Source organism: Protopterus annectens, chromosome 13.part0, assembly GCF_019279795.1.
Source record: "Protopterus annectens isolate FY-2018-M chromosome 13.part0, PAN1.0, whole genome shotgun sequence".
Classification (NCBI taxonomy): domain Eukaryota; kingdom Metazoa; phylum Chordata; order Ceratodontiformes; family Protopteridae; genus Protopterus; species Protopterus annectens.
Window position 1 is genome coordinate 265,051,288 of NC_056747.1, and position 25,625 is coordinate 265,076,912.

The 25,625-nt window shown below is 44.2% G+C and overlaps 1 protein-coding gene across 1 annotated transcript in view; it reads right to left on the bottom strand.

Moving 5' to 3' along the window:
- Nucleotides 1-25,625, bottom strand: part of RANBP3 (RAN binding protein 3) — a 2,163,070-nt gene that overhangs the window by 1,829,516 nt on the left and 307,929 nt on the right. The window contains exon 3 of the mRNA XM_044054814.1: nt 20,336-20,372. Within this exon, the coding sequence (XP_043910749.1) occupies nt 20,336-20,372 (37 nt within the window). The remainder of the gene's footprint in view (nt 1-20,335; nt 20,373-25,625) is intronic.

The following is a 25,625-nucleotide window of genomic DNA, read 5'->3' on the forward strand; positions in this document are numbered from 1 at the left end:
GAGCTTTTAGAGTGGCCGAGTCGGAGCCGAGGTCGGCTCCGAACCCATCCAGCAAGAATGAAGGCGAGATAGACAACTTAACATTGCTATTTTAAAGACTTGAGTTATTCTCAAAAGAAAATGGACTTTAGTTTGGGGGGGGGGGGGGCATGAACTGGAGAGTATTATGCATCTGTTTCTTCCTGGTGATGTACTCATCAGTACAGTGGTTTGATTAAGGAACTATACAGCAGAATGTACTAATACACTCACTAACATTGGTTTATGTAGTTAAGGTATTTTACTGTCTAGACAATTGGAAGTTAAGCACCTACACATTAGTGTTTAGTCTCTTTAGTTGCAGGACAAGTGTTTGTGGGTGCCCAGTGCTCAAGATGAAATTTCAGCTTATGGAACTGACAATTTAGTGCCTTGATAGCAAGAGTAGCCGACGTGTATGCTTTTTTACCCCATCTGTCCAATGCTCAGAAATCCCTTTCAGAGGGGGTAGGATTCTTAGCAGAGGTTGCTTTAATCCCTTTTGGCCCTTGAGGAATGACATCAGGGTCAGCTGTTGGACTTCTGAAAAGACATTTGTGAGATTCAGGGACTCTAGTACCAGTCTGGTTTTCGGGGAGAAGAAGTAGGGCGTCAGGAGTCTAGCTGGGATTTGAGGAAAACATCATCCACAACATCCAGGACTGGGGGAATGGCCAAGGGTCAGTGTTGTGGAAGATTTAAGAATCCAGAGTCTCTTTTTAGACTGAGGGTAGTCCTGACTCTTTCATTGGAAATGCTCCCTTAAAGTATGCAGGGTTTCCCCAAAGGAAAACTTTTCTGGGAGAGAGGCTGAAGGAATGGAATCCTTGGTGTGGTATTTGCTTTCCACAGGCAAGAAAACTGTTAACTATTTCTGACATCAGTTAGTGCAAGAAAAACGGATCCCCAAAGGGGCACTTAGCTTTAAAAGACTTCAGCTTCAATTCGGAAGATGAAACTCTGGTAACGGCTGACTTGCACTCATGCAAACTGCTACTGTTTCGGGCTCCACGGCAAAAAAGACTAATGTAATGGCTTCGGCTGGCTTACTTTATACTACTGATGACCTGACGTCAGTCCTGAAGTGACAGCAATGGATGCAGACAACCTGACATCAGTCCTGAAGCGACAGCAACTGACGCAAAAATGCTAAGCCTCTGGTATTCGGGCCGGCCGAGGGCTACCCTGGCAGGGATAACCCAAACGTGATGACTGCAACAGTGAAACTCAAAAAACATATGCCTGGGAGACCTATGCCATTTCATGCTGCTGAAAAGACTGACTAAAATACCAAGTTACAATATCAGATCTTTTTATAGTACGACTATTAAAGAGGGCATGGAATTGACAACCTGGAATGTCGTGGTCTGGGCCTCAACAGGTGATGCAGAGAGAATGCAAGTCTCGTTGTGGGATTTGCTTTCCATAACTCAGACAATTACCTTCCTCTGACATCAGTTTTAGGCAAGAAAAAATTCCCCAACGAGGTACTTTGCTTTAGATGGCTGTCTTCATTCTGGCAATGGGCCAACGAATGCACTCGCAAAACTGCTTCTGTATACCCTGAGACTGTAGTCTTGGTGGTCCGTTTCCCCTGGGTTTGAAATGAAGGCCTGGGAGGGACTGGAAAGGACCAGTTTTTTGAAGGCCAATGCCTACTGAATCTAGGTGGCTGCACCTGTAAGAAATCTTTGACAGTTTGCATAGATTTAGCATTTTCTTCCATCTTTAAGAACTTCTGCTTTTGTGCCAAACAAACTATCCTGATTTAATGGAGCATCTAGTAATTATGCTTTGACATGGTCTGGCAAGACTTGTTCCTTCAGACAAGCATGCCTTCAGTACAGACCCAGTGACAGCAGCCCTGCAAGATGCTTCTAAGGCATCAAACCCACACTGCAAAGTAGGTTTACTAACTTAGTTTGCAGAAAGCATTAGCTCTTGTAAATCTTTATTTTCTGCACAATCTGGAAGTAACACCATTTTTTGTTTAATTAGTTCCATAACATGTTGCTGGTACTTCAACATGTGAAACTGGCAATTCAAAGCCCTGATGGCAAAAGTTGCAGAGGTATACACCTTCTTACCCAGTCTAAAGCTCTAGAATCCCTGTCTGAAGGGGTAGGGGTTTTGGCTGTAGAAGCCCTAATGCCTTTAGGTCCCTTGGAAATGGTCTCTGGATCCGCAGTAGGATTCTTAGAAATTTGTGAGAGTCAGGTACTCTGTAGTACCTGTCAGGTTTTCTAGGCGCTGGTGGTAAAGTGTCAGGAGTAAAACTGGATTCCATGAAGACATCATCTACAATATCCAGAACAGAGGCTATAGCTAGAGGCCTGTGCCGAGGCAAATCTAAAAATTCCCCGAGTCTTTTTGGACTGAGGGTAGTCCTGGCATTCCCAGCGGAAATGCTCTCTTAAAGTATGTAAGGTTTCACCAAAAGAAAAATCCTCTGGAGGGGAGGCAGAGAGAATGGATTCCTCTGCATTTGAATCCTCAGACAGATAAAGGTATGCCTTGGTAATCAGAAGGGTCAGTCTCATCTGACCTGGTCTGTAGAATCAGAAGGAAATTCAATTCTTTGTCTTTCAGCAGGGGAAGGCTGGCTTCCTCTAATTAGAGTAATAAGACAGTCAGCCATTCTAAGCATTTGTTTTTGTGGCATGGGAGCTTGAACATGCGCTTTGGACATCTGTTTTCTAGGCATAGTGCGAACTCTGGGCCTGAGAAACTACGTAGTTTTAGTTAAAAATGAAGTGGTCAGTTTAATACGAATATCTGTAGGTCGGAATACACCCTCAGAAGCTGGTGCCTGCACAGCGTCTCCGGACCCATCCAAGGTAGAGACATCCGCAGGTTCCATAGTCAAAGCATCATCTCGCTGCATACCAGACTCCGAATGGGTCTCAGCACAGGCCTGCGAATCAGTAGAAGAGGGCATCAGGGGCTGCAAAGGTACCTCACTGAGCACTGGCGGACTGGCAACTAGCTTAACAGAAGCGGTGTCAGCAGTTTTTGACCCATGCGGTCTTTTCTTTGTGCTTTTCGCTAGATCGGTAGTTGGATGGCTTACCGAAGCCATTTCGGAATACGGAGAATGAGCGCAAAAGAATTTAGCTGCAAAAATAGCTGAACGATGAATGGTTCGGGCATTAAACAAGGCAAAAAACCGACAGCGAGGGACGTCGTGGTCTGGGCCTAAACAGGTGACGCATTAAGAATGAAAATCTCTGAGGTATTTGCTTTCCACAGGCAAGACAATTGTTGACTTTCTGCCATCGGTTAGAACAAGAAAAAAAGAATCCCCAACTGGGTACTTAGCTTTAGAAGACTTCGGGTCTGAAACTCGAAAAACGAAAATTTCAGGTAGCAGCCTACCAGCACTTTCAAACTGCTTCTGCTTTGGGCTCCTTCTTTGCAAGAAAGACTGATGCAATGGCGTTGGCTGCATGTTTTATACCCCTGATGTCATGGAAGAAGCGAGAGCATCAGACGCAGAAATCCCAAGACTCTGGTATTCAGGCTGACTGAGGGCTAACCTGCAGGCAGATAAACCCAAGTGTGATGACTGCAACAGTGAAATACGAAGAACATCTAATGTTATGGTAAGATTTTACACAACTGTACTATGTTCTTCTGCATCACTGTTGCAGTACCCCTTACACTAGGGAAGAGTACAAAAGCTCAAAACAAAACTTGGGAGGAGGAAGGTTCAGCAAAGCCCTCAAGAAAGTCATGAACAGCCCTGGCAAATCCGGTTCTAGCTCTTGAAACCACATCTAGCTTGTAATGTTTAGTAAAAGTATGCACAGAAGTCCAAGTAGCAGCTTCAAGGATGGAACTGGTATCCAATCATTTGAAAAACGTACCAGAGGAAGTAACAGTCCCTGAAGAATGAGCCTCATCAGAAGAAAGGCTTTTCCCATAAAAAAAATTAAGAAATGGCCTTCGAGATCCAAGATAAAACTGTTTGCTTAAAAACAGCAAAGCCTAAAAACCCTAGGATGAAAGGAAAAAGTTGCTCAGATTTACAAAGGACTTCAGTTTTATCCAAATATCAGAGTTGTTTTCACAAATCCCGTGTGTGAAAAATCTTCTCAATAGCAGACTACAAAAAAGGGGGAAGAAAATGGGCAAATGAATATACAGACACACCTCATTAACCACCTTGTGCATAAAAGGATTAGTACGAAAAGACATCCTGTCCCTATTAAAAACTAAAAAAAGAGCTACATACGCAACAGACTAAAGCTCAGGCACCCTTCCCACTGAAGTAATGGCAAAAATAACAGCCTTCCAAGTACAGTGTTGTAAAGAAGCTGCAGGCTGAAAAGCCAGAATCATTTAAGAAAAAAAATAATGTCTCTGGAAGGAAGAAAAAATTTCCTGGGAGGCCTAATATGAAGGACGCCTTTAAGGAATTGTTTTACCTCAAATCTAGAAGCCAAAGTAGGGGTCAAAGGCAGACTAGCAAAAATAGCTGAAAGGTGGGCTTTTAACCACAGAGTATGCCAACTCAGCATGAAGCAAGTCACAAACAAATGAAAGAGAACTAAAGGAAGTTCCACAGAAAGTGGATTCAGGTTACAAGCAAGATACCAAACAGAAAATCTCTTCTATATTTGAGCAAATAAGATTTCCTGGTAGTGGGTGTTTCCTGGCCTCCTGCAGAACCCAAAGCAGTTCTAAAGAAAAAAGGTGCCTAAAAGGAGTCAAAACCCACAGTGTCAGCTGAAGAGTGGACAAGTGAGGATGGATGAGAGACCCCTTGTCTTGTGAGTAGGTCTACCCTACGAGGTAACTTGTGGTGACTGTCCTTGGCTAAGTGCAGAAGACGACGGAATCAATACTGTCTGGGGCAAAAGGGAGTCACCAACAAGATTCTGGGAGAGTCTTGTGCTATCTTGAGCAGATCCTCGGTATGAGAGGATGGGAAGGCATAATGAAACATTTCTTCTGAGAGAGAAAAAAATATCCACCTTTCAAGCCAGAGAACATGGGACTCTGGTGCAAAGAGAGGAAGTTTTCAGCTCAGGGGGGGCGTGGGGGGGTGGGGGGGGGGCAGAATGACCTACCTGAGGAGTACCCCACTGGTGGATAATGTCTCAAAACACGTCTCTATGAAATATCTATTCTTAAGTCTCTGGTCTGCTACAGTCTTCTGTTCTGAAGGAATACAAATAGCCTGAAAAGACACCAAATACTGGATAGCCAAATCCAAAATCTGAAAAGCTAGTATGCGTAAGAGGCAAGACAGTGTCGCCCACTGTTTGGTGATGTACCACATCACTGTATTGTCTAAGGATTTTGAGAGCTGCTGGAAGATGGAGTATGTAAGGCCTGAAGGCATACTCCATCACTTTGAGGTTGATATGATCTTCCCTCTGAAGAAGAGGCAAAAGGCCCAGAACTTTTAGATGGTCAAAAAAAGCTCCCCACCCTGTATCTGAGGCATGGGAAAAGAGTTCCTGAGAGGGGATGCGGACTGAAAAGGAAGCCCTGGGTTGAGAGTGTTGAAGAATCCACCACTTGAAGGTGAAATTCCTCTTATTCCATGCCTCAAGCTACAAAGTCCAGAATGATTTTATGAACCATTGTAGCTTTCTCATATGAAGCCTGGCTAGAGGAAGCACAGAAATGGTGGAAGGCACATATCCCAGAGCACCTAGACAATGCCTGGTTTGTAAATGAGACCAGAAGGACTGCAAAAAAGGTAAGAGTCAAAGTCTTGGGAGGTGGCAGGAATGCCAGCATAGGAATAGTTTGGAACCTGCAGCTGAGAAAATCATGACCCAAGGAGTAAGGAAGGATTTTTGGAAATTTACTGTAAACCCTATGCTCTGCAAGAGGCAAATAGCATACTGGAGGTGCTGAAGCAGTCTCAGGAAAGGAAGCCAGAATGATCAAGTCGCCCTGGGTAAGGAAATCTTTGTATACTTCTCATCCTGCAAACAGCAATCATAGGAGCGAGGCATTTGAAGACCCTTTGGGCAATAGAAAGGCCAAAGGGCAAAGCAGGAAACTGAAAATGCAAGAAAAAGTACAGTTTTGTACCTACCATAAATGTAGATGTTAGAGTGCTAATACAGCTGCAGTAATCACATATGGGTTCTCTGCCGTCAGGTGGGTCCTCGGTCGGCCGAATTCCAAAGTCTTGGTCCGGCATCGGCTGTTGTCGCCTTCCTCCCTGACGTCAGTGCGACAGGGGTATATAAGTAACAGCCGACGCCATGTTCTCCAGTCTTTCTTGCCCCAGATGTCAGGTGCTCCCCCAAAAGGAAGGCAATAGATAAATTATATATATATATATATATATATATATATATATATATATATATATATATATATATATATATACACACACAAGCAATGCAATGTTATCAAAAAAGAGTAGTTGCAAGCAAATACACCATATGAGGATAACCCAAAATAAGTTATATGAGGAGGAGTTAGCCACTAGTCCTATACCTAGAGGGGAAGGAGGGAGGGTAACCTGTACTGCAGCTGTATTAGCACTCTAACATCTACATTTATGGTAGGTACAGAACTGTACTATGTTCATCGTGCATACAGCTGCAGTAATCACATATGGGTAGAATCCCAAAGCTACGCACAGGGTGGGAGGCACTAGGTAGAACTGGGGTGAGCCAGAATGCCCTGCAACAACACAGCAGTAGCAAAGCCTGCTCTAGTTTTGGAATATAAAGGCAGGTGGTAGTGTCTTGTGAAGGTATGTACAGAACTCCAAGTGGCTGCCTCCAAGATATCTTTGGTAGGAACTCCTCTGAGGAAGGCTGTAGAGGTAGCTGTGGCCCTGTTGGAGTGTGGTCTAATGCCTACAGGGACAGATTTCCCATGATAGGAGTAACAAAATCGTATGCAGTGGCCTAACCATTTAGAAATTGTCTGTTTGGTAACAGGCTTCCCTTGAGCTCCTACAGCATAAGACACAAAAAGTTGTTGTGATTTCCTGAAAGGCTTTGTTCTTTCCAAATAGTAAAGTAGCTGTCTATGGATGTCTAAGGAATGTAACAGCCTTTCTCCTTTGTTTTGAGGATTACGGTAAAAGGTAGGTAAGTGTATGGCTTGATTTAAAGCTTCCCTGGATACCACTTTAGACATAAATGACGGGTTGGTTCGAAGAGAAACCCTGTCCTGATGGAAGATAAGAAAGGGCTGCACAGCCATGAGGGCTTGTAGTTCCGAACCCCTACGAGCTGAGGTAATGGCCAGAAGGAAAGCTGTTTTCCAGGACAAATATTGCAAATCTGTTGAGGCAGCTGGTTCAAAGGGAGGCAATGTTAATTTTTCTAGAATGTAATTAAGATCCCAGGCTGGCACTGGTTGTTTCCTTGGTGGTCTTATATTCTTAGCCCCTCTGAGGAATTGTCTTAGAAGTGGGTGAGAATAACGGTGGATCCGTGTTGAATTCTGCAGAAATGGCTGAGGCATGGATTTTTATGGAGGAAAAGTCCACTGTTCAGCAGCTCAGCTAGATACTGTAATACCCGAGGCAAATTCAGTTTTCTAGGGTCCTGGCCTTTTTTCTCATTCCAAGAGCAAAACCGTTTCCATTTTGCAGAGTAAGTCTTCCTAGTAGATGGCCTTCTGGCCTCCAGAATGACATCCTGAACCTCTTTGGAGAGTAGGGTCTGCTGTGGTGTTAAGGAATTTTCCATGCAGCAAGATTGAGTGTTTTCAGCTGACTGTGAAGAGTTTTGTAGCTGTGCTGAGTTAGCAGAAGAGGCATTAGAGGTAGAGGCCATGGAGGAGTATGTGTTAGGCTCCTTAGGAGTGGGTACCAGTGCTGTCTTGGCTAGTCTGGAGCAATCAGTATCATCTTCGGTCAGTCTGCTCTTGCTTTCAAGAGCACCTTGGGTAGAAGAGGCAGAGGTGGGAAAGCGTACACTGTCCATGCTGTCCAACTGAATGAAAGGGAGTCCACCCTCCAGGCCTTTGGATGAAAAGTCCTTGAACAAAACTTTTCCAGCTGAAGGTTCCTGTGGGAGGCGAAGAGATCTATGTCTGTCCTTCCCCATGCTTGGATTATCTTTGTAAACACCTGTGGATGCAGCTTCCATTCGTGTGGATCTGTCATATTCCTGCTTAGATGGTCTGTCAGCGTGTTTTCCAAACCTGGCAAGTACTGTGCTTGAAGTTCGATTTGCCATTCCAGAGCCAAGTTCCAAAGTGTCATGGCTAGTCTGCACAGGGGATATGAATGTGTTCCTCCTTGTTTGTTTATGTACCACATCACTGTGGTGTTGTCTGTTTTTATCAATAATTGCCCTGGATGCAGGAGGTCCTTGAATGCTGTAATTGCATTTATTACTGCTAGCATTTCTTTTTGGTTGATGTGAAGGTGCTTTTCCTTTTGGGACCATTTGCCCTGAATGCACCTGCCTGTCATGTGCGCCCCCAGGCGTAATCTGAGGCGTCTGTTGTGATGACTTGATTTGCTTGAGGCTTGCAGAATGTGAGACCTGTGTTCATTTGACATGCTTGGGCCCACCATAGAAATTCCTTTTGCAAACATGGAATTATTGGTATTATTGTTTCCAAATTGTGGCTGTGTTGAGACCATAGGCTTTTTAGGTACCACTGAAGTTCTCTCATATGCAACTTTGCACATGGGATTAAAAGAATGCAAGATGCCATGAAGCCCAGTGCCTGCAGGATTTTCCTTGCAGTAAACCTGGTACAATTTGCTAGTGTTTTGAAGTATTGAGTTAGTTGCCCTTGTTTTTCTGGCGTAAGATAGGCCATCTGGGTGTCTGTGTCCAAGTTGGCACCCAGGAAAGTTATTTTCTGAGATGGTATTAGCCTGGATTTCTCTTTGTTGATTGTGTATCCCAGAGAATTCAGTAACCGTGTTGCATAAGCCAGATGTTCCAGAAGAATGTGCTTGCTGTCCACTTGGATCAGGCAGTCATCCAAATAAGGGTAAATTTGTATCCCTTGAAGTCTGCAGTAGGCAATTACTGATACCAGGCATTTCGTGAATACTCTGGGTGCAGTAGATAAGCCAAAGGGCAATGCAGAGAATTGCTAGTGGATTGAACCTGCAAGAAATCTGAGGTATCTTCTGCAGCTTTGTCTGACTGGGACATGCAGGTATGCCTCCTTGAGGTCCAATGTTACCAGCCAAAACTCCTTGCCCAGCATGGGAAGAAGCTGCTGTAATGTGAGCATCTTGAATTTTGGTACGAGTAGAAATGCATTTAGGATGGATAAGTCCAAAATGGGTCTCCAGTCGGTTCCTTTTCTTGGTACCAGGAAAAGTCTGGAATAAAAACCTTGGCCTTGTTCGTGAGTCGGAACCTCTTGAATGGCTTTCATGTCCATGAGTTTTGTAATTTGTATTTGTGCCTCTGCCCTTTGATTGTGTGGCAGGTTTGGCATGCCTCATTTTTGGAAGAGTGTGAAAATGAAATCTGTAGCTTCTGTTTATTATGTCCAGGATCCATTTGTCTGTTGTGATATGCCAATTTCCTGAAAATAGTGCCAGCTTTCCTCCCAAGGGAGCTGCCAGCTGAGATTTGATTGGCATGAAAAGGGGGAAGTCACTGGGTTTGCTTTCTGTATTGTTGTGCACTGACTTCCCCACCTCTTGGTGCTTGAGTTGGCCATTGCCTGCCTCTATATGATCCTTGAGATTGTCCTCTGCCCCTTGAGCGCCTGTATCTACCTCTTTGGGGTTTGTCTGTGGCTGGAAAGGACCAGTTTTTTTGTAGGCCAATTTCTACTAAAACGAGGTGGCTGTACCTGTAGAAAAGCCTTGACAGTTTGCATAGATTTAGCTTTTTCTTCCATTTTGCGTAGTATCTCCTCAGTATTAGTACCAAATAGCACATCCTTTTGTAAAGGAGCATCTAGTAGTTTAGCTTTAACATGATCAGGCAAGCTTTGTTCTCTAAGCCAGGCACGTCTACGAATGACTGCTCCTGTAGCAGCGGCTCTACTTGAGGCCTCTAAGGCATCATAACCACATTGTAAGGTGTGTTTACCCACTTGTTCTGCACTATGTATCATATCCTGCAATTCCTTCAAATCTGGTTGTTCAGGTTGAGATATTTTGTTTCTTAATTGAGATAACAGAAACTGCTGATATTTAAGCATATGGAACTGACAATTTAAGGCCCTCATGGCTAGGGTGGTCGAGGCGTATACCTTTTTCCCCCCACCTTTCTAAGGATCTAGATTCCCTTTCGGAAGGTAGTGGATTCTTGGCAGTAGAGGCCTTCATTCCCTTGGGGCCTTGAGAAATGGTCTCAGGGTCAGCATTATGGCTTTTGAAACGAAATTGGTGAGAGTTAGGGACTCTAATACCTATCAGGTTTGACTGGTGCAGGAGGCGGGGAATCCGGATTGAGACAAGCCTTCGAGTAAACATCATCAAGTATGTCCAGGACAGGAGGAATAGCCAGAGGTCTGTGTTGAGGTAACAAAAGAAATTCCCTAAGCCTTTTCTTGGAATCAGAAAAGTCTTGGCCTTCCCAATGGAAGTGCTCCCTCAAGGTGTGCAAGGTTTCCCCAAAAGAAAAATCCTCTGGGGGAGATACAGAAGGAATGGACTGTTCTGCATCAGAATCTTCATAAGGGGAGTACGAGTGTTCCTCCACATCAGAATGCTCTGAGAAAATGGAGCCCTGTTCAGAAGAGGGAGAGTCTTCCTCCACTCTGGGTCTCTTGTCTGGAGGGGGTTGGGAACCCCTGATATAGGGAATTAAATCCTCAGCCATTTTAAGCATCTGCTTTTTAGGCATGGAGCCTGGGGATGGGCCCTGTGCAACAGGCCTCTTGGGATGCATGGCTGATTTGGACTTAGTGAAGGCCTTAATGGAAAAGGAAGAAGAGGGTCTAAATACACCCTGGGTGGAAGTGGACCTGTCCACATTAGGAGGCTCAACGCTCACAGTGGTTTCGGTGGTTGTAGTCTGAGTTAGGGCCGAGGTACCAGCGGTCTCGGGTACAGAAGACACCGCCAATGAAGTGTCGTCGGTAGTCAGGGACTGCATAGGCATCTCGTTGAGAACCGTACCACGTGCAGCCGGTTTTGGCATGGTGTCTGTGGAGACCGCGGACCTCGCGTGTCGGTCCTTGTCCTTTAGTTTTTTGGACAAAACGGTAGTCTGAGTATCCGACGACATTTTATAATTAAAGGCTTTACCAAAATAATGTTGGGCGAACTCCGCCCGACGCTTAATAGTGCGTTTATTGAAAGCAGCGCAAAAGCGACAGCCCGAGACGTCGTGGTCTGGGCCTAAACAAGGTATGCAGAGGGAATGGAAATCCTTATGCGGTATTTGCTTCCCACAAGAAATACAATTGTTAACTTTGTCTGAATCTGTCTGAGGCAAGAAAAGTTTCCCCAACGGGGTACTTAGCTTTAAAGACGACTTCGGTTTCCAATTTTTCGTAAATTCAGGAGCTGGCCGACCGGCACTTGCGAACTGCTTCTGCTTCGGGCACCGCGCGGGAAAAGACTGGAGAACATGGCGTCTGCTGTTACTTGTATACCCTTGTCGCACTGACGTCAGGGAAGAAGGTGACAACAACCGACGCCGGACCAAGACTTTGGAATTCGGCCGACAGAGGACCCGCCTTGACGGCAGAGAACCCATATGTGATTACTGCAGCTGTATGCACGATGAGCATCAGAGAAACTCAAAAATTTTCTGAAATGGGGATGGATAGGAATATGGAGATAGGCATCCTTAAGATCAAGAAAGATTAGGAAAGCCTAAGGCAGAAGAGGAGGAAATAGGGTTTGTAGGGATAGCATTTGAAAGGAAGGAACCTTTAAAAAGATGTTGAGCTGAGAAACATCTAGAATGGTGTCCAAGGTCCTTCTTTCCTGGGAACCAGAAAAACTCGAATAAAATCCCTTCCCCGTTTGAGAAGCACTGCTTGAGTGGTGCCTTAAAACAAAAGGCTCTGAAGAACATCTTGAAAAAAATGGCAGCTGTGCCTGAGGAGAATGAGGAAGGCCCCCCAAAAAAGGAAGGGATTTCCATACCCCCTGATGAATGACGGACAAAACCCAAGAATCCTGAGATCCTTAACCAATTGTGAAAAACCAGGGAAAGATGAAATAAAGGAACGCGACTTAGAAGGGAAGGAAGAAGACAGTTGCACAGAACCTGGCGTGTCTGAAAAAGGGGGATTCTGAGTTCTAGGAGTCCAAGTAGACTTAGCAAGAGGAGCAGCCATTCTAGAACCCTTTTTACCTTTGTGAGAAGGGCGAGACGGTCTACGTATAAAGGCAGGCTTGGAAGCATAATTACTCAAATTTGGGAAGGTAAAGAAAAAATGTTTCAATTTCTGCAAGACCATACCCTCCTCTTGCAAGGGCTTAAAGCTCAGCAGGAGGAGAACCAAAGAGATTTTTATCAAGAGGTGCATCCATCAATTTAGCCTTAATATCATCAGGCAAAGGCTGGAGGCAAAGACAAGAAAAACATCTTAAAACAGAACCACAGGCAGAAGCTCTGGAAGAAGCATCAGCTGCATCATAACTACATTTAATAGAATGACTGGCTACTTGAGAAGAGGATCACAACAAAGAGGGACAAAGCCTTCCCTTCGGAGTCAGGAATGTCAGAAATAACCTGAAAGGCCGGAGAGAGAAGAAATAAAACATACCTGGTCGTATGGGTCTGGTAGTTAATGCATCAAAAGGCTAGGGCAGCAGTGTACACCTTTTTGCCTAACTGTTTATGGCCCTACTGTCCTTGTTAGAAGGAAATAATTTAGTGGGAGGTAACAGTCTGGAAGGTTTGTCTGAAGAAACAGAGGGATCAGCCAAAGGACATTTGTACAGAAAGTTACAATCGGGCACCTTATAAAACCTGTCAGGAATTTCAGAATCTAGGGGGTGAGTCAGGAGCCTGAGAAGCTGATGAAAAAGTGTCCAAAAAGGCAACAAGAACAGGAGAGGAGAGAGAGAGCAGAAAGCTTAGGAGAGACACTACCTGGAGGAGTTCATAATACCTCTACTGGACATCAGGAACCTGGGTACAGCCCCATTTAAAAAAAAATTCACCATCTGAGAAACAGTATCCCCAAAGAAAACCTCTTCAAAAGAGGGACCTGGACTAAAGGAGTCCTACTCAGAACCATATTTTAATGGTGAAGGAATCAGAGAAAGGCTATAGACTTCAGAGTCCAATACCTCATAAGAGAAGTCCTGCTTCCTAGGCCTCTTAAAAGGAGCAGAAGACCAAGGGGGACAGAAACAAACTTCCTGTGGGGCTTCACGGCCATGAGTGCATTAAACAACCCCTGCGTGAAATCCTGCCACTCATGCTGAGGATCTTTAGGAGCAAGGGAAATTTGCTTTGCTTTATGCTTCTTTTTCAAAGGGACATCAGCCCCAATAATCTTAGGGGTTCAGACCTTTGCCTGCACTCAAATCAACATAGTAGGAGTAGCCTCCCTAAGAAGAATTTGTGCAATACCCAAGTTCCTCGGATATTATTAGCCTTGGTTGCCCATCAATAGCAGTCTGCAGAACCTCCAAAAATGTGCAAGACACTGGATCCATGCAAGTCACCGAAACAGTCGCAGAAGAGGAATCCAATGGAATGACTGGACAAATCCTCCAGGCTTTCATCAGCCTCAAGAAAGACACCTGGGGAGGCAGTACAGCAGCTAAATCCAGCCTAACTTTTCTGGTCTTCTTGGCAGATGGTTGACCTTCAGGCCGGGGTGATTCCACCACTGCACCTTGTGCCAACAACTTAAGATGATGTTTTTTCAAGGTCAATAAAGGAGACAGCCTACTACGAAGAGTCTCAGAGACAAACACCCTTCAAATCAGGCACAACATGTGGACGTGAGAAGCACCCAAACAAAACAAAGACTGCTCATGACGGGTCTTAAGGTAATCTGTCTCCCACAGACATTTTCCCTTTCCGGACATTTAACCTCACAACAAAAGTAAAGAAAATCAAAAAGAAAAACCCCAATAGGGCACTTATCTGAAACTGCTTGGCAACCAGCAAATAAAGCAATGAGCAAACTGATAGCTGAAAATGGCATTTGGACTGGCAGCAAGATAGTTCTGAGGTAGGTACATCTGTACGTCGTCACCTTTATGCCCCACGTTGTGAATGAGGAACATACAACGTACTAATAATCCTAAAGCTTTGGTATACTGGCAGGATGTCAGGCTACTCTTGGCAGGGGATCCCTAAAGTAAGAAATACTGCAACAGTGATATGGAAGGACATTGCTTGTGATCCCCACTGCTGTACTACAATGTCTCTAAGCTTAACAAGCAACTTCTTGCAATTCAACACATAATGAAAGTCACAAGGACACAGTAACTACAAGGAGCTGAGCCCAATTTCGTAGCAGTAACAGTAAAAAAAAAACAGATTACCATTTCTTACCGATTCTGTCCTGTCAACATAAAAACATCAACTGACAAGTCACATCTATACAATGGGAAGTTTACTCCTGTCTACTGAAGCAGCTTGGGATAAATAATGGGAGTTAAAATTTCATTCCATGGCTAATCTAGGCATAAAAGTGGGGCTTATTTGCAAGGCCACTAGATAAGCAATGGAGTGCACTTAGAAGAGATAACTACAAAGTTTTCTAAAATGCACATTTTAAGTAATTTGTAAAAATAGGAGGGAATGTAGATAGCATTAAACTGTTCCAACATAAATAAATTACCAAAAGGGAAGTGCATCTTTGAAGGGAGCACTGATATGGAACATGCCCTTGAGGAATGCCTTAAACTTTTAAGGGACCTAATCAGGAAATAAAGGCACACCTTGACAGAGTACCAAATAAGAAAAAATGGCAGAGAAGGAAGCCAAAATTACCTGAACCAACAGAAAAAGGTTTTCAATGGTATCAATGTTCCAAAGTCAAAAGACACAGTTCCTTTGGGGAACCTTTTTCTGTTGGTTTGAGTTTCTGTTGAAATCTTGACAGTTAACTATGGATTGTCAACAATTTGACAAAATCTAAGGCAGCTGGCACAGGTAATTAAAGGAATGATATCCCTTGGAAGTAGACCAAACAGCAAAAAAAAAAAAATTTGCTTCTCAACATTAAACCTCTGGGCAGAAGTAAGGATCTGGGATGGCTCTAAGTATGTACACAGCATCCTTAAATTACCAGAAGTGCAGTAAAGTATGCAATTGGGTAAAGGGAGTGAATGTTCAGATGCACATGCCAAATGACTGAGCATGGTTGTGAAAGGATTCAGAGAAAGTTCTCCAAAAGGTGGTGAGGTGCAGTAGATGGAATGACATTTGCAATGACCAAAGTATGACTGAGAATAATGTTAGACTTGTGCTATTTGACTTCCTGAATGAACATTGGTAAAAATGGGAAATGAATGGATGAGCGTAGGGGAGTCATGGAACAACTGCTGGAAAACAACTCCCTTGGACCACTCTGCAGGTTGCAGAATCAAGGAGTAGCTGTTGATGCATTTGGTACTGAGTGGAGATGCAAGTAAGGCACACTAAGCATCCCATAATACTAACACACGTTTGTTACTGACAAAACACCACTAGTCAGACAACAGCAAGCAAAGGCAGAGTTTCTCTGTAAGGAAACCATCTTCTCCACAAAAAATAAGTAGCTAACAGGAAGCAATTTGTTGACAAAGCCAAATTAAATACCCTCCCATCAACATAAGGAATAATGTTTTTATTCCAACCGACTTGTTTATATACCGAACCACAGTCATACTGCTGGTGTAGATTGCAACTCTGCCATGAGACAGGGAATCCAGAAAGGCCTGCAGACTGAAGACCACCACTCTTCAGGATTTTGATGTTCGACCCCCACCCCCCTTCAGCTATGGCCAGATATACTGGAGCATCAGACCTTAGCATTATCCCATCACCAAAAGCTGAGGCATCCATGGCAGCAATCCATCTGTGGAAAGGAGGAAAAGTACCTGCCTTGATCAGACAGCACAATTGCCTTTCACATAATGTAGAGTTTTTAGCTTGAACTTAATGACAAAATGGTTAAGATGTTGGAAATTTGCCAGATGACAAGTACTTGAAACCCAAAACACTGCTCTAAGGCAAGTCATCTATTAACTATCTGACCGTGCCTGGTTCTCAACTCCATGGATGACGCAGCAGGGCTTTGAGCAGAGACATCTCTCTCTCTTACCATGCCTGGTCACAAAGGAGTTGGAGGTTTCTATGCTTCTGAGTAAGGAATTGGGTGTCAGTTTCGGGCTCAGCTCAGTTCCAAGGGTGATAAACCAAATGGGTGGCCAATCCTGCAGCAATCTAAAGCTGCAGGAATTACAGGTATTTTGTTACCTGTACATTTGTCTCCAAACTGCTTCAGCATTTGTCTTATGTCAGCAGTGAACACTGCCAGGTTACAGATACAGCCATTGCAGACCCTCACTTTTATCAGCTGTATGCTAGACATTATTGAAGGCCAGACTATCTCCAGAAGGGATTAATCCACTTCACTAAGCAATGTTTCATTATTTCAGTTGGATTCAGTTCCAGAAACCATTTGTCTAAAAACCTTAGGGCTAATGGCAGCAGCAGTTTCCTTGGTTCCTAGTGCCAGGTCTCATGAGGATTCTGCGAATGACTGCCAAGATACAATGGTCTCAGTGCATAGGTCTTTTATTTGATCAGAATTTCCTGAGTTTAACACACTATTCAGTGGCAGTCTCACACACCGATCCTTAATCTGAGCAGTGTTTTCCACCTTTCCAAAGACAATGACTGCAACTACGGGGTGCCTTAGTCCCTAGGAGGTTATGTTTTGCAGAGCTGATGGTCCTGGATGCCTGGCCACAGCTGCAGTCCAGCCTATAAATCTGAAAAATGGAGTGAAGGGTGACCTTCCTCATTTTGTAGGCCTTCATTTCTCTGGGTACAGTTGCCATCTACATTGACAATATGGGATGTGGTTTATTATAGAAGCTTAGTAAGGTTTTGGAAGGACACTACTCCAAAAGGTCAGCACTACACACAGAATCATGCATGAAGCCAAAATGTGGCTAGAGAATGATGTTGGACTTGCTCTGCTTAGCTTCCTGAATGAGCATGGGTACAAGGGAAAATGGTTGAAGAAAAATGCATCCTGGGGCCATTTCTAGCTAATTGTGTCCTTCAACCACTTTTTAGGAAGAGGGATCAGGGAGACATTGCAGCACCTGGTGCTTGATGGGGGATGCAGCTAGATCAGTCACACCAAAGATTCCCCAGAAATTACACATCTTTGCAACTGACAAAATATCACATGGGACATCAGCAAGCAAGCAAACACTGAAACCATCTACAATGAAGACATGTTCCCTACAAAAATAGGCAATTCACTGATGGCCAACTGACATACCCTCAAATCCTCAACATAAGGAGTACAAATCCCCCACCTCCATTTGTTTAGATACCAAACAGCCATTTCGCCAGTGGAGATAGAAGCTGTGTCCTGAGGGAGAGAGTTGTTTAAGGCCTGAAGAGTGAAAACCTTTACATCTCCATTATTCGGATGTACAGAATGGCCTCAAGATACAGCCGAGCATACTGGACCCATTAGACCTCATCAACCCCTCTCACCAAGGTGATGTGCCCATGTTAAACACCAGCAGTGTGTTTGCTCTTGCGAAGACACTGTGCTGCTTCTTCATGAGGCAACAAGTACTGAAGACTTTTCCACTCCAATTTCCCCTCCTAAAGGCTGACCAATCAGCAGTCAAGGTGGAAGTGTTGAAGGATGCAAGAGCTTCTGGAAGCTGGCAAGTTGCATCTCGGGCAAGACACAACCCATATAGCCAAAAAGGATACTGCAGTAGCGAGAATAATGAACATATATCATACATTTGGCTGTAAACCCCACTATCACGACTTGCGATCCCGGTCCACAGGACACTGACATCAGCATACCTCCTTCCAGGCACAGCAGCACACAGACCGCCTATCCACAAATATATTTACTCACTGGGTTTTAATGAGGACTTGGAAACATTTTGCAGGACTTCTCCACCAAAAGCACTTAACGGTATGAACCAGATGGCACCACCTACCTCATCAGCCCCCTAAAAAGTTAAATCTCCTCTTTTGTTTACATTAGCTTTTCTCATCCTTGCAGTAACCTGTAACAGGAGCATTGGCCAAAAAATGGAAATATTAATCCAGTCAGTCACTTTTAACCCTTTGTGACTCAACATGCAATCCCTTTTACTTGATGCTCCTCAAACTTGCTTGTTTTAATTACCCAAAGACAAGTACTATGGCACACGCATCTGTCCATCTTACATGGGAATGTGATTCTACTGTGTCTCAACAAATCCTCCAAATGTTGACTCCCGTTTGCAAAATTCTGTCCTAAAAGTTTGAGGGGAAAAATTAACATTCCAAACATAAAGACCATCCTCATTATATCCCTTGTGCAACTTTAACCATATGCAGTATACATACTAACCCCAAATGTAGTTAGAAAATGGCAAAAACTCCAACACAATCATACACGAGCCAAAGAATATTGCCTAAAACTTAATGGCATGACAAGTCTGACACTGCACCAGTCACACAGACCTGGCTTAAACTGGCTGATATGGATAAAATGTCTACAATCACCAGCTTGCAAGTGATAACATTTAAATGAATAAATGGCTACCCCATCCTGCAACATGACAACCAAACCTGTTTATCTGATCAAGCTCTGCTGAAGTGATATTACTCGTACATTAAAGGTAATGCAGCTAAACTACTTTTGGTGGACTGCATCTTTGCTACAATGTAAGGATGCTTTGGAGTCAGTGAAGTCCTTCACTAGCTTCAATTTAACACAATCAAGGGAAACTTGAAGGCAGAATGCACAGCTACTTAAATCGCATCACCAGTCACTCAGAAAATGTTTATAATTTCATCCAACTAGTTTCAGCCACCACTAATATTGATTAAAAAAGATCAGGATGAGTAAGTATGACAAGATACCCATTAGGCCTCCAAAACATCTTACTTAGTGTGGGGATTAATGTCATTACTGACTATATCCCAACATTTGCGGAGAACATGTTTTAACCCAAAAGCCTTTAAATCTGCACTAATGACAAGCCTGAACAAGCTTCCCTTGGACAAAGATGCTGTCCAATTTAATTTTCATCCTGTATATACTTCAAAATCAGTTTGTGATCTGCGCAACTTCAGAGCTACAAATCTTTTTGGATTTCAATGTCCATCAAAAGCATAATGCCCCACAGAAAACTTATGGGTAGTATCTCAGAATGTGCTATAAAAAGGTACATCTTAAAACACATCCTAAAACGGTAAAAGCAATTACATTCCTGAAAGCATCTACAATTTGGCATCCAGACTGACAAAAAACTGGAGCAAAGGCCAACTAAAGCAAACTCATCTACATTTAGCAATCAGAGGAGTTTTCAAACTTTCTTACTAATCCAAAACAGAAAATCACTTTTCCAGAAGCCCACAGTAAGCCACCTAAATGACAAAGATTATCCAGTGGATTTCTAAAAATCATTACTGCAGTAGGGAATTTCCAAACTCACGCTCATAGTGTTACCAAGAAAACAGGACCTCTTATTTAGATCACGCACTGCACTGGTGTGCTTTTTTTTTTTTTTTTTTTTTTTGAAAGATACAAAGTCTGACACTCAATAAATTTGCCAAAAAAAAAAAAATACAAAGTTTGAGAAACACCAAAAATATGAGGCAAGCATCTGGACACTTGCCAAGTATGAATGGAACCTATCTCAGTGTAAAATGCAGTGTCAGTCATTAGGATTTGCACAATTGCAACCAGTTTGCATGACTGCTAACTCACCTACATAACATCCATGGGATGGGGGGAAGAAACCGCAGCACTTGGAGAAAATCCACACAGGCAGAAAGCATGTGTAGACTCTGCACCAAAGTGAAGCAAGCAGAGAACTAAAAGTAGACAGTCATCCCAATAAGAACTGCACACTAAGTCCAGCTTGTTAACAGTGCTAAGACAACACCATAACCCAGTTTAAGGATGACACCCATACATATTATCACAACATACTAATACTTAGAATTTTGCAATTAAAATGTACATCTTAGTTTGAGATGCAATAAAAATACATTACAAACTTGCATAGGTGCACAGCTATTCTCAAAATACACTAAACAGCTCTAATGCACCAAACATGATAGCTGCAAGATGCTATCACATTTCCAAATCACTCCAAAAGGAATCAGTTTTTGGATAATTGAAGTATACAGATTTAACTTTCTGGAAAGCACGTGGCTATAAAAAAGCATGTATAATGAGGAAAAATATCATAGATAAGAAAAAAAAAAAAAAGAGCCTTTCAGCATACCTTCACCATCTTCAGGACTTGAGCCATCAGCTGATCTCTGCAATATACAAAATGTGACTTGAGTACAAAATCAGCTCAATAATTATGGGCTGAACATGTGCACACACAGACTACATACCGAAACCCAAATCAGTTCTATAAAAACTACTCCAGTTACAATACTGCACAATGCATTTGGTCTGAAATGAAAACACTGCAAAATACAATTAAAGGTAACAAGATAGAATGTAAACAGCACTAAACCTAAAGAAATGCAGCCACTAAATTCTGGACCTGTTGCCATTCAAAGGTCTATATCACAACATCGAATCAGTAAATGTCGAACGCTCACATAAGTGTATATTCACGTCCTCGAAGTTGATTTTGTTCGCGGTACAGTGAAGATTGGGATTTTTGCCCTTTCCTCACTGTAGTGCGATCTCAGAGTAGGAATATATATTCAGCTGGAGGTGTGGGGGCGCAGCCCCCCCCCACAATACAGTTTTAGAGTATGTGAATATTCGCTCATTTGAGTGTTCGATATTAAGAAGTTATGTACCTACCATAACGTTCCATGTTAGTTGTCTTCTCTCGCCTTCTTTCTTGCTGGATGGGTTCGGAGCCGATCCTCGGCTCCGACTCGGCCACTTACTAAAGCTCGAGAGCAAATTTTACCAGCTCGCGGCAACCCTATATCCCATGATGCAAGGCGAAGACTACCCAGATCTCATTTGGTAGCTAAGGAAATTATGCAATACATTCCTCCAACTGGAGAGGAGGAGGAAGAGGTAATAATACTAAAAATGACAATAATAATAATAATCATAATCCCCCGAAAAGGATCAACCTAATCTAGTGACACTAGAAAGCTGATTAGCTAGAAAAATGGATTAAGCCTCTTAAGGGAAGAGACACAATCTTCTCGGTCTGACCAGGCTAGGGGGATGGTGGGCGGGACGCAAGAAAGAAGGCGAGAGAAGACAACTAACATGGAACGTTATGGTAGGTACATAACTTCTTAATGTTAAGTTGTCAATCTCGCCTTCATTCTTGCTGGATGGGATCGCGTCCCTAGCACCTCTATCCTGGGTGGCTCAATGGAACAGACTCTTGAGAACGGTGGAACCAAAATTCGCTCTGTCTCTGGAGGCCAAGTCTAATTTGTAATGTGAAACAAAGGTATGAGGAGAGGCCCATGTGGCTGCTGCACAAATAGTGTCTATTGGAAGTCTAGCCTGAAAAGCTGTAGATGTAGCTAGAGCTCTGGTAGAATGGGCTTTTGGCCTAGAAATCAATGGGCTTTTGGCCTAGAAATCAACTCTTTGCCTCTGAGCTGATAAATGCAAGTAATCACAGAAGACAGCCATCTAGATAGAGTTACCTTGGATACTGGAAGGCCCTTCCTGTTCTCTGCATAGGATAAAAACAGTTGATCAGATTTCCTAAAATGTTTGGTTCTGTCCAGATAATATCTGAGTTGGCGGTGAACATCAAGATATTGTAGTTTTTGCTCCGCTCCATTAGAATAATTTGGGAAAAAAACTGGAAGATCAATGGATTGATTTAAGTTAGTCTGCGATGCCACTTTGGGTAAGTAAGTGTCTTTGTGGAAGATTAAGTAGGGAGGACGAATGCAGAGGGCATGAAGCTCAGATACTCTCCTGGCAGAAGTAATGGTGACTAGAAAGAGCGTCTTCCAAGAAAGAAATTTCAATGAACAGGCAGCCGCAGGTTCGAAAGGGGGAAGAATCAAGGATGTTAAAATTAAATTTAGATCCCACTGTGGTGGGGGGTCTCTAATCGGAGGTTTAAGTAAAAAAATACCTCTAAGGAATGCCTTGCAAAGTTTATGTGACATAATGTTGTGGTCCAAGAAGCCTATACGAAAATTTGAAATGGCTGCCAGCTGAACTTTTACTGTGGAGGAAGAAGATCCTGAATGAAAAATCTCGGCTAGGAAGTCCAAGCAGAATGAATCGGAGCAGTATAGGGGTCTATATTCCTAGCTTTTGCCCAGAGGGAAAAACGTTGCCATTTACTAGTGCAAATCCTTCTGGTGGAAGATTTAAGGGAAGCTACTATGATATCCTGGACGGGATTAGAAATCATAGGAAGCCTGGCTAGGGATGGAAGTGGAGCAACCAAGCAGTGAGGTTGAGAGAAGGTATGGATTGGTGCAGCTGCCCCGACTAGTGGGTCAGAAGATCTGGAACCGGGTCCAGATGCCATGGCTGTACCAAAAGACAACGATGTAGGAATGGAAACCATATCTGTCAAGGCCAATAAGGGGCAATGAGAATCAACTTGGCTCTCAAGGCGGTTGCTTTCTGAATTACTTGAGGTATCAGAGGAAAGAGAGGAAAGGCATAAAGAAGTCCCTGGGGCCAATCTTGGGTTAGAGCGTCTCTGGGGGGATGGCCAGGAAGGGGAAAGAGAAAAAGTCGGGGCATTTGCTGTTTTGAGGTGTAGCAAAAAGGTCGCAGCAAGAAAGGTCCCACTTCTGAAAAATCTCTTCCGTCGCTGATTGTTTGAGAGACCACTCGTGAGGCATGAGAATAGCTCTGCTCAACCTGTCCGCTATGATGTTGGATTTCCCGGGGATATGCGTTGCTATCAGAAACCGCTGAGAAGAGATTGCCCACTGCCAAAGTCTGAGAGCCTCTCGACACAGTGGATAGGACTTGGTTCCGCCCTGCTTGTTGACATACCACACTACGGACATATTGTCCGTTTGGACTGAAATAGTTCCCAGGGGAAGAGAGTCGTTGAGGGCTTGCAATGTTAAAAGCACTGCTCTCATCTCCAGGACATGTGCAGGTGGCATTCGAAAGGCTGCCAAGTGCCATGGACCATCCTGCCCTGATAATGCCCCCCCCCACCCGATCAGGGAGGCGTCCGATGTAACCGTGGCGACCGGGGCGGGAGGAACAAAGGGTCTGCCCTGATGGACTTGAGGGGACGATATCCACCAGGTCAGATGCCTTTTGCAAATTGGAGTTATTATGATCCTGTGACGCATGGGAAATTGATGAAAGGACCATTGGGCGAACAGCATCCATTGTAGAAGACGCATGTAAAAGCGGGCAAGGGGAAGAAGTGTTATGGCGGCCGCCATAAGACCCAATACTTTCAGAGCAAATCTGGCCTGAATTTTGTTGCTGAGAAGAATCACCTGGAAGCGATTTTGAATGTCCAAGATCCTTTGGTCTGTTAACTTTGCTGAAAGTTGTACGGTGTCCAATTTGGCGCCTATAAAAGTAATAGATTGACAAGGCGACGAGGCAGATTTTTCGAAATTTATAGAAATCCCTAGCCCTCTGCAAATGTGAATGGTGTAATCTCTGGCTTGGAGAAGTTGATGCCTGGTGGTGGCAGTGAGGAGCCAATCCTCTATATATGGAAACACCTGGAATCCTTGACGTCTCAGGTGAGCCGTAACCGCTGCCATACATTTGGTGAACACTCTGGGGGCTGTAGTGAGTCCAAATGGCAGGGCTCTGAATTGGAAGTGACTGGTCCCCAGCCGAAAGCGGAGAAACCTTCTGGAGTGCCTGTGAATTTTTATGTGATAGTACGCATCCTGAAGATCTACCGAGCACATCCAATTGTCCTTGCCAGGAAGGGTAGAATGCACTGCAGCGTGACCATCCGGAATCTTGTTTTCTTGACAAACTTGTTTAGTTTGCTGAGATCTAATATTGGTCTCCAGTCCCCTGTCTTTTTTGGTACTAAAAAGAACCTTGAGTAGATACCGGATCCTATTTGGTCTGCTGGGACTGGCTGGATGGCTCTTTTTGCTAGCAGTTTTGAAATCTCTGGTACTGCTAAGTTCCCTTAGACTGGGTGGAACGTCTGGAAGGGTTCCCTTTTGCTGAAATGGGGTTTGAATAAAGGGAATTTTGTAACCCTCTGATATGAATCGACTGTACCCATTTGTCTTGAGAAAGGGAAAGCCAGGCTTTGGGGTACAGTGATAATCTTCCCCCGACTGCCTCCGAAGGTGGACAATCGGGCAACATCTCAGGGATGCTGGAAGGGTTTGTCAGAGAGAGGCTCCCTGCTACCCTGATTCTGCAGATCCCCTCTGCCTCTAGGGCGGTGTCTGTTGTTGTTACCCCCTCTGCCTCTGGGGGTAAACTGACCTCGTGCGTCAGGCGTGACTCCTTGAGATTTGCGGAACCACATTTTCCCTCCCTTCTGACCTTTTGGGTAAGGTCTTGAAGGAGTGGAGAAACTGACTCCTACGGCAGAAAGAGTCTTGCCATCTTGTTCGCATCTAGTCAAGGTGTCTTTCACTTGAGGTCCGAACAAAGTCGAGCCATCAAAGGGAGAGTTTGTGAAGGATGCTTTGAAGAGATCTGCAAAATTACAAAGCTGCATCCAGGATTGACGCCTTAAAGCCACTCCTGTGCCTGCGGCCCTACTCGCTCCATCGGCTGCATATGAAATGAGCCGCATGGAGGAGGTAACAATGGAGTTGAGGATTCCTAGCTGTGAGTTAATCTTATCCTGAGACCCAGCAGCTGACGGATCCTGAAAAACTTCTCCCAACTCTTTAAGAACATCTCTTTGAAGGCGGGTGTAGTGACACAAGTAGTTCAGCGATCGCATGGCAAAGGTCACTGAAGAAAAAATCCGCTTGCCGTACCTATCCATAGTCCTAGAATCCTTGTTAGGAGGATGGACAGGTACTGAAGGATCAGCTAGTTCCTTCTTGGTGGCTGCAGCCACCACCATGGCATCAACCGGGACACCTTTTGTCAAATATTGCCTATCAGGTGGGGCCGTAATGAATTTAGAAGGCCTCCGAGGAATAGGTTCCACCGAATCCGGGGCCATCCACGCCTTCCGAGCCACCACGTCCATAAGAGGGTCGAAAGGCGGAGACACCCAGGAGGTGGAGGGTCGAGACCCGAACGCCTCCAGGTATACTGACTCGTCCTCGGAAGGATTAAGGGAAGGCCAGTTCCCCCTCTGCTTAAGGATTTCAAGGATGTCTGAGAAAGAGACATCCTCAGAGGGGGACCTTGGGGATCCCTCCGACTCATCCAAGTCAGTATCGGATGTAATAGATTCGGGGGAGTCTAGATGTTTCCTCTTACAGGTCCTCTTACGCGGAGATTCACCTGACGGATCAGGAGAAGCCTCGGAAGAGGAAGATATTCCCAATGGGGAAACCTGAGGCGTTGGATCTCTGGGTCCAGGAGCAAGAGAGTGGGAAGAGACGTCAGCAGGCACTGTAGTGGGAGGAGCTGATGGAACTGACCGTTGACTACGCCCAGGGGCTAGTACACTCCTCATCACCTCAAAG